Here is a 13,585-nt window from a genome sequence, read left to right on the forward strand (position 1 = left end):
GTTGAATACAAGTTCAGCTCTGTGGCCAGCATCTGTGATGAGCATAAAATCAAACACAAATATGTTTAAAGTAAAACACGTGCATGAAAGTCTGTGGAACTGTTTGAAGATATAAGAAGAGACTTCTGTGACAGAAACACTCACCAACTCTGTGCAAAGTCATAATCCATGAGCAAGTAAACTTGTTATGAATTATAATACAAAACAATGGGACCTAGATACAAGGCTTCGGAAATTAAAAATGTATTACTGGAATAGTTTACCCAAAAAATAAAAAAAAATTTATTCACCCTCAGGTCATCCAAGATGTAGATGAGTTTGTTTCTTCATCAGAACATATTTGGAGAAATGTAGCACTCTATCACTTGTTCACCAATGGATGCCCTGCAGTGAATGGGTGCCGTCAGAATGAGAGTCCAAACAGCTGATAAACACATCACAATAATCCACAAGTAATCCACACCACTACAGTCCATCAGTTAACATCTTCTGAAGCTAAAAGCTGTGTGTTTGTAAGAAACAAATCCATCAGTAAGGCACTTCCAGCCAAAATACAAGACCATAATCCATAATAACACTTCCTCCAGTGAAAAAGTCCATCTCCTGTTATCTCTCACATCAAAATCCAGCCATATATTTGTTTAGAATTGTTTTACCTTGTAAACGGTGCTTGATCTGTGCAGATCTCTCTCCTGATTCAGATCGGATGACTTTTTACTGAAGAAAGCATTATGGATTATGGACATGCATTTTAGTTAAAAACATCTTAATGACGGATTTGTTTCTTTTAAACACACAGATTTTGTCTTCTCCAGATGTTAACTGATGGACTGGAGTGGTGTGGATTATTGTGGTGTTTTTATCAGCTGTTTGGACTCTCATTCTGACGGCACCCATTCACTACAGAGCATCCATTGGTGAGAAAGTGATGGAATGCTACGTTTCACCAAATCTGTTCTGATGGAGAAACTCTCTTGTATGGCCTGAGCACAGGATGCATGGAAGATGCATGGAAGTTTCACAATTAAACATCTAGGTTGCAAAAGAGTTACCTGCTAGAAGATGGTCACAAAGCACTGGTCTGAGGGATTCATGTCATGCAGGCGCATTAAACCTGAACTCTGATGAAAGGAACCAGTGAAAAGTCTGCAGACCCACAACCATCTGAAGGAACACATCAGCCAATCAGATTTCTCCACTTTAATCGATCATTGGGTTTATAGAAGGCAAAACCCGAAAACAAAACAAATGAAAACCGTCTCGCAGACAAAGTGAACATTATTTGTCTTCATTACAAAAGAAAGTTAAACTCCGAGTTCAAAGCAGCAAATATACAGACAAATAGTGTCAATAAAAATAAAGAAACGATGAAAGCTGAAAGAACATTTGGGTTTGCCTTCAGCTTCATTCAGAAACCATTTCAAAAGAGCATCTTGTCATTTTTAAATCCTCAGTTTGTAATCGCAGCGACAGTAACCATTAATGTTTCTAACACAACAACAAAGCCTTAAACTTACAGTGACACTTGAATCACATCCATTTCTCCATATGATGCAAAAACACAATTCATTTCTGGGGGTTATAGTCTCATCAGTAAAAAAAGATGCTTAAAGGGATACTTCACCAAAAAATTAAAATTCTGTCATCGTTTACTCACCATCATGTCGCTCCAAACCTGTATGAGTTGCTGAAGATATTTTGAAGATTGCTGGTAATCAAACACTTGGTGGTAGCCATTGACTTCCATAGTATTTTATTTTTTCTACTATGTAAGTCAATGGCAACCACCAACTGTTCAACATAAAAAAGCCACTCATACAGGTCTGGAACGACAATGATGACAGAATTTAATTTTTTTGGGTGAACTATCCCTTTAATGAACATTAAACCAAAAAAATTTGGTTAATTCTTTTAAATCTAGAGTGATCTCATTAGTTTTCATAAGTATCTGTGTGTAAAGTAAATTTGCGATTTTGACATTTGAACAAAAATTGTATTTATGTGCAATTTTTGTATATTCAATTTGTTATATCTAAAGAAACTTGCATTGCATTCAGTGTGCACATTATATAAATTGATGCATGAAAACATTTACGTGAAATGTATGTAAAGTAAAATTTGTACTAGTCACTTTACATTACAATACTTCCAATGAGATCATGTTTATAAATCATAACATCTAAAATTTGACTATAAATCTAATACTTTAAAGTATTCATTGTTTTTTTTTTTTATTAATTTGGAAAATGTCCAAATGCTTCAGGGTTCGCTAACAATGAGTAATTCGATATTGATGGAAAATTGTGAAGTACCACCTATTTAAGAATTTATATATGTATTTATATTTATATGTAAGGGGACGTTCACATATCGCGCCTAAAGACGAGTGGAAAATGCTAGGCGCGCCGCTTTTTTCTTTCCTTTCCAAAGCGCTCGGGCAGTTGCGCCCCTGAGGCATCTGCCTTTGCTAAGCAACCATGACGTGCTCTCTCCATGAAGACGCGGAAGTTTCAGCAAAGGATAAATGAATTTGCATGACTAAATATCGGTTGCAGTAGCTCTGCTACTAAATTTATGTCAAAATGTCAATCCATATACAGCTATGATCAGCTGTTCCTTCATCTTAGCTGAGCTTTCAACAGTGTTACAGGAAAGGATGAAGCTGATTGGTTAGTTCTTGTCACATGACCCGCGGTGCGCTTGCGGCATTCTGAAAAGTTGAAACGTTTTTAACTCGATGCGGTGCGGACGCGTCTGGAAAAAACGGGCGCGTTGCACCGCGTGCGCGTCGCTTCCATTATGAGCGCGCATGCCGCGCGCCTACATAGGAAATAATGAACTTGAGCGCGCAAAAGACGCGATATGTGAACGGCCCCTAATGCTTTCCTTTAATTTCAGGCACAACTGTGGATGCACAATACATAAAGCGCACAAACAATCTTTGTGAACACACACTTAAACACACACACATACGGACTGAAGACAGATAAAGAACTTAAGAGTCTGACAGGTGTGAATCAGATTACACCAATAAATCAAAAGAATGAAATATAGAAATTACATTTTGCATGAATAGCGCAAAGCCTGTTTTAGGAGCATTAATTGTTTTGACATTATTTATACATAAATATTTTCAGCAATTTATTTTACTGCATTGTGCATGAACATTTAATCTTTTAAAAAATAAAAAAGCATTATAACGAATACTACCATCAGGCAAAAATTATATTATATAACTATAAATAAATTAACATAATTACACATTTAAATGTACAGACAATTAATAATAAATACATACGAAATAAATAAATACATTTGCATTAATGTCTCAGAATGCTTTACTGATTTTATAATAAATTTAAGTCAGCTTAAAGGGGTCATATGATGCGATTTCCATTTTTCCTTTCTCTTAGGAGTGTTACAAGCTCTTGGTGCATGAAGAAGATTTGTGAACCCAAATATTCAGATGAGTGAAGCACATGTCATGGAGGATGAGGACTGTTTTCAATGTGTCTGTGGCACAAAGGCTGTTCTTTAAAGAGGGGCAGTTCAAACTCTGCAAGGACAGTCGTGCTTCTGACTCACAGCATGTAAGTACTGTACATTTTTTATATTCAAATAATTTCCCAGTGATGATTCAAACACGACTTTTGAGCAGTGTAGAGTAATGCTTGTTGTTTCTCTGATCACAAATTGCAGACATGGTTTTATGTTTATGAGGCATGATATGCAATGCAACGCATAAAAAGACAGTATAAAACATTATAATCAATAATTATGTCCTCAGTAGATGCAACAAATGCCTAGTTTGTAATGGGTTTTATTGATTTTTGTCTCCTCTAGTGAAGTATGGATCGCAAATGAATCTTTCTATTTAACCAGATTTTCTTGTTCACCAAATCGATCTGAATCATTTGAAATGGTTTTCGTCTCCAGTACGCACTTATCCACAAATTACTTAAGCTATTTGGCTTATAAACATGCCTGACACTCCTTCTGATGAGAAATAAACCAATATCCAGAGTTATTCACGCTTGAGGCATTCTGCCAATCAAAATCCGCTGGATAGCTGGCCAATCAGAGCACACCTTGCTTTTTTAGAACGATGAGCTTTGTAAAAATCAACACGTTTCAGAAAGGTGGGACATAGAGGAGAAACAATGTATAGTATGTATTTTTTTTTTACCTTAAACTGCATAAACACATTGCTGTGCACGAAATTCACAATTTTTTTGCAACATCATGACCCCTTTAAATAAAAGGAAAAAATTAAGAATTGAAATAATATTTTTCTTAATATGATCATATATTATAGCGCTAACAAAATGCAATAATAAAAAAAATTATAAATAAATAAATTACAAAATAATTTTAAATTTTTATGAAAATAAGCTGAAACGTTTGCATTAGATTTTATCCCCTGCTTTAAATTAATAAATATTATTTTATTGTCCAGACCTTTTTTTTGTACTTCATGAAAATAAATGTCAATGCAAAATATTCAAATAGGCTTCGCTTTCCTAATGCAAAATATAATGTCTTACTTTTTCTGTTGATTTTGTTGGTGAAATTTGTTCTCTATGAGTTTCACTCCAGTTTGAGGATAGAGAAAGTCACTAAAAAGGCAATAGAATATAAAAAACCCATTAAAACATTAAAAAAAAATGTTTTTAGCATTAGTTTCTGCTGATCGGAGTGCTGTTTAAAAGGCTCTTGATGACCACAGCAGTTTATGAGATCCTTTTGCAAACCAAAAAGGTGCGTCCATCCTATAAATACACACACGCATACATCTCTTGAGTGTCTGTTATCCAGTGCATGGCAAGTTCAGACGTCCATGCGTTAATTATTCATGTGTTGTTCTATAAGCTCAGCAGCTTGTCTGCTTCAGGGTAAGTGGGATACTTCACCGTCTCGATCTTCTCCTTGACTTTATAGGACGGATAGAGGCCGGTGCGTCCCAGTTTGCGGTTGACCCCTTTCGAGTAGCCATCCCAGTGGTTTCCGGCCACTCCGATGACGTCTCCAGGCTCCAGTGGGATGTCCTCTGCAGTGCGCGCCTGGTGCGGGTAGATGGCGATTTGGTTGTGTGCGTTCTGTCCACCGAAATAGTAGATATCGTCCAAAGAGCGGAAGAAAGCCGAGGCGTCCGGATGAAGAGTCTGCATGATCTCATACGCCACACGACACACCTGAGAAAACCAGAAGAACAAAGTCAGAAATCTGTTGGGCGGGAAAAACAAAAAGTGTTAAAGTAAAATGGCAATTCTTTACAAAAAAGTTAACATTAGTTAATGCATTAGTACGAAGCCACGGTTTACTAAAACAAGGGAACAAATGATTGATTTACTGTATTACCACAATACATATTTTTCTGTATGCATGTCATGTGCAGGGCTCCATAAATATGAAAATAGCAATAATTTTTTTTTACAGCATTTATTCATTATATTGTTGTTTTAGTAACAATAATTGTCTACCATTACTGCGATTACAAACGTATGATTTCAAAATGACAAAAATTCTGTTTATAAATGAACCTTTATGAATGAACTTGAGGCCTGTTTAAAGACCATTATAACTATTATTGCATTTTGGCATTATTTTAATAACAAAGCATTATTATGATTAACTAAAACTGAAATTAAAACCATAATACAATTGCATTACTTCAAACTAAAAAGTTAACTGCAATGAAACAAAGTATATATATATTTTTCTTTTATTTTAGCTAATTCCCAAGGCAACATTTCTATTCATTTTAATTAAGTTAACTTAACTTGATGTACTGAAATAACAAACTAAAATAAAAATGATAAAGAATTTAGACACACACCCATAAACAAAAACAAAAAAAAAGAAAAACAAACAAACAACAAAATGTCAAAAAAAGAGGAAAATATAAAACACTATCTCAGTAATACTGAAATAACACTTCATTATTTTTAATGACTTTATGTACTTACGTTTATGTTTAATAGATTAATTATTGACAGAAGTCATAAAACTATTATATTAACATTTAGATTAACAAATGCTGTAGAAATAGTGTTTACTGTTCATTCATGTTTACTAGTGTACTTAATGTTAACAAATTAATCCATATTGTGTTAAATGTCATTGATAAAATAAACAATTATCGATGTACCTGTGAGGAGAAGGTGCAAACCAGGAAGTCAGTCTGGGACAGGAAGTGGATGTCCAGGATGACGCCTCTGAGTGAATTCTCCGTGTATCGGTTATGTAAACTCGCTGACCAAGAGATGGAGTTATCACTGATGAACTCATAATCTGGATACCTGGAAAACACAGAATACTGGATTTCATTTATACTATTTTAAATCTCAATATTTTATATATAAAAGAGTTTCACATCATAGAAGACATTGTTAGCATCTGTTTTTTAAATGGTAGGAGACTACTGATAAATTTTGAGTTTTTTTGGCTTCCAAGTTTAAAATCTTCATGCCGTCTTTGATGTTGACAATGAGGATTTTTAACCTGGAAGATTAAATTATATATATAAGATTATAATCAAATAAATTCCAAACGAAAAAAAAAATAAAAATCGGAAACTATAAATACATATTAATTTTCATGACAATCTTAAAAATAAATGTCTAATTATAATTACATTTTCATGAAATTATAATGACTGCTGTGCATTAACATCTAGCTCTCATTGGATATCTGTGTATTCGTGTAATGTAGTTTAAGCTTTAATATATTTGTTCAGTTTGCTGAAAGCAGCAGTGAAGTGTAGAACGCATTGAGGAAAGCTTTGATGTTCTTTACTGAGATCAAAACTAAACCTACTATAGTCTGTAGTTTGTCTCCCATCTTTCCCTGAACTTTTTTCGGTTTGTTGTGTCATTTTTCAAATCTGTTGTTTCATGTCCTTAAGGACTCATCATAACTCACTTGATTTTTGCCTCCTGTAACAGCGAGGGGTCGTCGGTGGCCAAATACACTCGTTTTTTATCCACGCTGCCTCGTTGAGCCATGTACTGGTATTGTTCCTCCACATGGACCATGTACTCCTCTATGGGGTGAAACGCAGCCTCCGTCCCAACTTTATCTGTCCGTCTGACGTGGACACTGTAAGAAAAACTGGATTTATAGGCTTTATTTTTACACAAACCATTGGGATTTTCCACTAATTTTTTTTTATCTGAATGGTCATAAGTAAGTTTTCTTCAGTGTAGCTAGTAGTAACTATGTTGATTGAGCTCAGTTGAGTTTTAGTAAAGTGAGAAGGACAGTGTAAAGAGTTTAACTTGCTTTGCATTATCCATTTGGTGCCTCACTGAAAACCCTATACTGAACAAACATTAGAGCACAATGCTAGCAATGCTAAAGTCAAGGGTTCATTTCCCAGGAAATGCATGAACTGATGAAATGTGTACCTTGAATGTGATGTAGGTCACTTTAGATAAAAAGCATCTGCCAAATGCACTGATTTATTCATTTATGCACTTAAATAAACTGATAAAAATGATTTGTGAATTTTTGCATTCATTTTTGGTTTGCTAAATTACTTTAAATACTTATCAAACTCAAACATAAGTTGGGAATTTGATTAGTTCACGCATTCCCTGGGAAACAAACCCATGAGCTTGGCATTGCTAGTGCTGTACTTTACAGTCTGAGCTACTTATGCAGTCTCAACCATGAAAATATGTAAATTAAAGGCATTTTTTAACGATTCAAATCACATATGAACATGCAACCAGAATAAACACTTGTCTTTTGCATCATGCATTTTCCAAGGTTTGCTTTCTAAGATTTTTCAATCAACATGACTTGTCATGAATTAAAAACATAAATGAATAAAAAGATCCAAAAACTATTTGTCCATGCTGCCCTTTAGCATACAGTGAAAAGTGATGCAAAAGTGCATAAAATAAATAAATGAATACATAATATATATAGAAAATTAAACTTTTGTTGGCCTCACCAAGCTTATTTTTTTACACCAATCCAAAATCCAATGTTTCAGAAAGAGGTGCAAAAACTGCAGAAATCAAGTACTTATTCACCAAACACATCAATCACTTTCTATCTCTCTCTTTTCAGCTGATCTCTATGCTTCACTATAGATTTACTCTATTATATTTTGGGGGTTATTACATTTCACAGTGCTTTCAAGAGACAATGGTGCTTCCTATGGGGCCGCAGTCATTTAATTCTCATTTATTCTCAATTTCATTGTGATTGTGAGTCATGTTCACTCTTGTTATCGTGTGCCATCTTCATCTCGCAGTGTTTTATCAGCAAAACACCCACCCAGACACATCCGCCACGGGCGCAGATAACACACACACACACACACACACACACACACACGCACAGACAGACGGAAAGAAATGTGAGAAGACAAACAAGACGAGAGAAACACCCACCCAATGATGGGGTGTTTAAAGCCCAGTTTGCCACAGGTCTCCTGGATCTCCTTCTCCAGCCAGGCCTGAGGACGGACCAGGTACTTGACGAACTGAGACACCCACCAGACGGACGGGTCACCGTGCAGGCGCTGCAGTCGGGGAGCAAGGTCTTCTGGGATAGCGAGCGGGAGGTACGGAGGTCTGGGGTGAAGACTGTCCACGATGGGCAGCTCCACCACCTGAACGTCTCGGTCGTGAGCCTCACCTGTAGAGAAACACATCATAGCAACACATTGTTTTAAACCTTTACTACTGTTGGAGAGCTTCTAGCATCCTAACCAACACACAAATACATACAGTGACGGTCAAAGCTCAAGAGTGATCAAGGTTTTATAAAGTTTTTCCCTCAGAAATCAGTCTAATATGCTGATTTGCTGCTCAATTATCAACATTTATGATTGGAGGTCAATTATTATGAATGTCTTTACTGTCACAATTGAAAAAATTAAATGCAAATCATTGCATAAATTTTTTTAACTGCTCAGAATTGCAAGAAAAACTAAAGACATTTGTCAGAATTGTGAGATATAGACTGAGAATGTCAGAAACAGGCTTCCATAAATGATGGCATCATTTTAATTTTACTAGCAATGAAATAACAGGTGAAATAATACTAGAATACAGGGTGAAACTGTTTATTTTTAATTGGAAGAAACATTCCTGTGTACAGTATCAATCCTTTGTTGAATAATATACTGAGCTAATCACAATGCATTCGGGGATTGCAGATACATGCAGCGCTGCCAGAATGGCCAAAACAAAGCATTTAGCAGCCTGCTATGTGGAGCGCTGCATTGCCAACGATGCTTTCAAGGTAGAAAGCTCAACAGAATTTGGATTAGAGCTGCAGCATTTGCATCAAGTAGCTCAACCTGGCACTGCTCACTCAACCCATTTATCACCATTTCAAGACGCATGCAAATGTTTGATACAAATGACAAGCCATTGTTTAAAGCACAACCAATTCGCAATGCATCTAGCCAAGGTAAAAACAAAGAAAATGTCCGATTTGCATGAGAAAACTCATGTTTTTTAACAAGAAGGCAGTGGCCGCACCTGAAGACAATAGCTCACTCTTATCAGCATCTGTCTGCATGCACCTGTGTGCTCATAACAACACCAACACCGCTGCACCTGCTGCTAAATGATGAAATATACAGCCACAAACATGCTTTTGTGCTGAAATCTTCATTTTGAGATATAGTTTATTAGCTAGTAACTGCTACTATTAGCTAGAAGCTGTTTATGGTAGACGAATGTAAAAACCTGAAGCATTTTATTACAATTTTAAACAGTTCACTGCACAAAATTATCTTCTTATTCAATATTTTTGTCTTGTTTTCCAGTACAAATATCTAAATATTCTTAAATCAACATTCATTTAATCAAGCCCAAGCAAGATTTTGCTTAAAACATGAAACCCTTTTATTGGAAGATATTTATTTTTCTTCTTGTTTTAAATATAAACTCACTTAATTTTGATATATTTATTTATTTATTTGGTTTTAACCACACTGACAGATATTTTTCTCGTTTTAAGCATAAAACCATTAAATCTTTGTTTATTTTTTCAGAAAACAAGACGTAAGAAGTGAGACATAACAGTCATTTTATTTCTTAAGTAAAAGTATCTTTATTTAAGAATGTTAAGATATTAAAGAAGAAATAATAAAGAAAAAATGAAGAAAAAATCTGCCAGAAGAATCCGAAAAATATCATACATATTCAGTAAATCTCTCTTGTTTTTCTGTACAAATATTTAACTTAAATACTTAAATATTAAGTTATCTTTTCTTTAAAAGATATAAAAATTAAGCCATTTTGCTTAAAAATAGAAAAACTATTTGTCAGTGGGTGAGAAAAACTAATCCTGATTTACCACCGAATTCTGCCTTTTTGTATTTCATTTCATTTATTTATTTTTGTTATTTAATTTTACCACACAATTTTTTTCTTTTTGAAACACAAATTCATTTAATTATTGCACATAAAAAAAAGAAGAAAAAAAAGTAATTTTATATTATTTATTTAAAGTATATGGAATATAGGAATTTAAGATATTTTTACTGGAAGGCAATACAAAATTACTAATTTTTGATTATAATTATATCATATAATATAATTGAATATAATATGATTAAAATACCTGCTTTATTTTAATTTTTTTCTTTGTTTAACAATAAACTCCCTTTATTTTTGATAAATGCTAGAAAGAAGACTAATCTTAGTAATTTAGCAGCAATATCTCAAGTTATTTTGCTCATCAAGTAAACATATCTTGCTTTGATTGTTTAAATATTTGTATTAGATTTTAATTCTCAGCTGAGTTTACTGGATTACTCAGTGGATTCTCATGCATTAACCATAAATAAAAGCTTGACCTGCATGCTACAGGTTTCTCATAAATGTTTGATGCAGATGTCTCGTGTAGCGTTAAACTGCGTTAAAGTGTGGCATGCTTTATGTGTGACAGTAAAGTCCCCCCTGAGAAAAAAATCCCGATTAGATGTAATGGTGCCATTTGCATTACACTGGGCAGAGGAAGGATGAGAGCACAAGAGGAAAACAGAGAGAGTTTGATCTGAAGACATTCCCAAAGTGCTCCGTAGGCGAGTTTCTTCAAAAGTCGCTGGGTTTTGTGTGCCAAGGTGACCTGTTTCTGCACTCGCACACAAAACAATCCAGCTCTCCCTGGTGCTGGAATGACTGGCTCTGGTCTCGGGGCAGAAGTCTGGACAAGTCAGATTAAACAGGTCACTTACCCGCAGTCCTTTCACAAACACCCTCCAGAGAAACACAGAGGGATAAAAACACACAGGCCAAGAGAAAGAATGGAGCAGCAGGAGCTGCGGATGTTTATTCTGCAGATCAACAGAGAGCTTACAAAAACACAACACTATATTTTTATTTCTATATTTTCTTTTTTCATTTAAGTTAAAATTAGTTTTAGTAAATTTGTTGCGTCTTTCTGTGGTTTTTAGTTACTAATTAAAATGAGAAATGTTACTTTGGCATCTAGCGGAAATAAAAAAGTTTTCTTTGGCTCTAAAAACTGATAAATAACCAAACAATCCAAGGTTTGTATTTAGCACGGTGGCTAGATGAATAAATAACCAGAGCCACCTAATCTACATATTCCCTCACAGTTTACTAGTAATGACTTTATGAATTTTTTCACTGATAAAATAGATACTATCAGAAATACAATAACAAATTCAACTTTATTTATCGCACCCAAAGAAAAACTGCAGTGCTTTACAACCATAGGACAGGAAGAGCTTAATAAATTTATCACTGCATCTAAATCAAACAACATGTTTATCAGATCCTGTACCCACTGAATTACTGAAAGAGTTCTCTCAACATTATTAACTCGTCGTTATCATTAGGTCACGTCCAAAAACCATTAGAGCTGGTGGTTATTATACCTATTATTAAGAAACCACAACTAGATCCTAGTGAACTGGCAAATTACAAATCTTCCTAAAATATTAGAAACTTTGTGTCTGCTCAATTGTGCTCCTTCCTGCAAAAAAAATTATCTTTATGAAGAATTTCTCCCACCATAGCACAGAAACTGTGTTGTTAAATTTATAAATGACTTGCTTCTTGCGTCAGATCAAGGCTGCATCCAATTGCTAGTTTTACTTGATCTTAGTGCCACACTTGACACCATAGATCATGACATACTCATAGATCGATTACAAAACTAATGGGGTATTCAAGGGCAGGCTCTAAGATGGTTTAGATCCTACCTGTCTGATCACTGCCATTTTGTTTATTTAAATGGTGAATCAACTCATTTATCACAAGTAAAGTATGGAGTGCCACAAGGATCCGTCCTAGGTCCTCTGCTAGTTTACATTATATAAATGTTGCACCTTGGTAATATTAATAGAAAATGTGAGATTAGTTTCCACTTTTATGCTGATGATACTCAGCTATATATCTCAAAGAGACCAGATGAAACTTCTAAACTATCTAAGCTAATAGAGTGTGTTAAAAATATAAAAGATCGGATGACCAATAATTTCCTCCTCTTAAATTCGGACAAGACAGAGACATTACTAATTGGAACAAAAAACAGTTCACAGAATCTTGTAGATGTAAATTTGCAACTAGACGGATGTACTGTTACTTCATCTACAGTCAAAAATCTGGGTGTTATATTAGACAGCAACTTCTCTTTTGAAAATTATATTTCCCATGTTACAAAAACAGCATTCTTCCCTCCAGTTTCCTGTTTCTGATGCAGAAAAGCTAGTTCATGCATTCATGACCTCTAGACTGGACTATTGTAATGCACTTCTAGGTGGTTGTCCTGCTTCTTCAATAAACAAGCTACAGGTAGTCCAAAATGCAGCAGCTAGAGTCCTTAGCAGGTCAAGAAAATATGATCATATTACCCCAATTTTACAGTCTCTGCACTGGCTACCTATTAAGTTCCGTATCAGTTACAAATGATCATAACTTACCTATAAGGCCCTAAATGGTTTAGCTTCTGCGTACCTAACTAGCCTTCTACCACGTTACAACCCATCACGCACCCTAAGGTCACAAAACGCTGGACTTTTGGTCGTTCCTAGGATAGCAAAGTCCACTAAAGGAGGTAGAGCTTTCTCACATTTGGCTCCCAAACTCTGGAATAGCCTTCCTGATAATATTCAGGGTTCAGACGCACTCTCTCTGCTAATCTAGATTAAAAACACATCTCTTTGGCCAAGCATTCAAATAATGAATCTCATAATCTTGTACTGCAGTTATATCTGATCACATGCACATTAATATTATTCTTTAGCTTGGGATAAACAAATACATTCTGCTTGGTCGGAACATCAGCTACGCTAATTATGTCTCTATTTGTTTCTCTGTTTTTACGTACACTTTTATGCACTTCTATGACACTTTTATGATGCTTTTTGTAATTTTTGGAGAATTGGTCCTCATTCCCTTTACTTTTTTAAAGAAAATAGCAATGTGAAAGCTGTTAAACATCTCTTTTTGTGTTATGCAGAATAAATAAAGTTTTGAACAACAAGATATTGAGTAAATAAAGAGACCAAGTAAATTTTTGGCTGAACTTTCCTCTCACAATTTTTCTGTCACACCTTTATTAGAGAAATGAAACGTTTCTGATTAAC

General features: G+C 34.8%; 1 protein-coding gene across 1 annotated transcript in view; it reads right to left on the reverse strand.

Moving 5' to 3' along the window:
* Nucleotides 1-1,185: 1,185 nt before the first annotated feature.
* The window catches only part of LOC127983686 (alpha-(1,6)-fucosyltransferase-like), a 204,653-nt gene continuing 192,253 nt past the window's right edge, over nt 1,186-13,585 (reverse strand). Inside the window, exons 7-10 of the mRNA XM_052585905.1 lie at nt 8,403-8,649; nt 6,922-7,098; nt 6,149-6,299; nt 1,186-5,192 (exon numbers count right to left, since the gene is read on the reverse strand). Coding sequence (XP_052441865.1) covers nt 4,863-5,192; nt 6,149-6,299; nt 6,922-7,098; nt 8,403-8,649 — 905 coding nt within the window. The 3' untranslated portion in view covers nt 1,186-4,862. The remainder of the gene's footprint in view (nt 5,193-6,148; nt 6,300-6,921; nt 7,099-8,402; nt 8,650-13,585) is intronic.

Source organism: Carassius gibelio, chromosome B20 (genome assembly GCF_023724105.1).
Source record: "Carassius gibelio isolate Cgi1373 ecotype wild population from Czech Republic chromosome B20, carGib1.2-hapl.c, whole genome shotgun sequence".
Taxonomy (NCBI): domain Eukaryota; kingdom Metazoa; phylum Chordata; class Actinopteri; order Cypriniformes; family Cyprinidae; genus Carassius; species Carassius gibelio.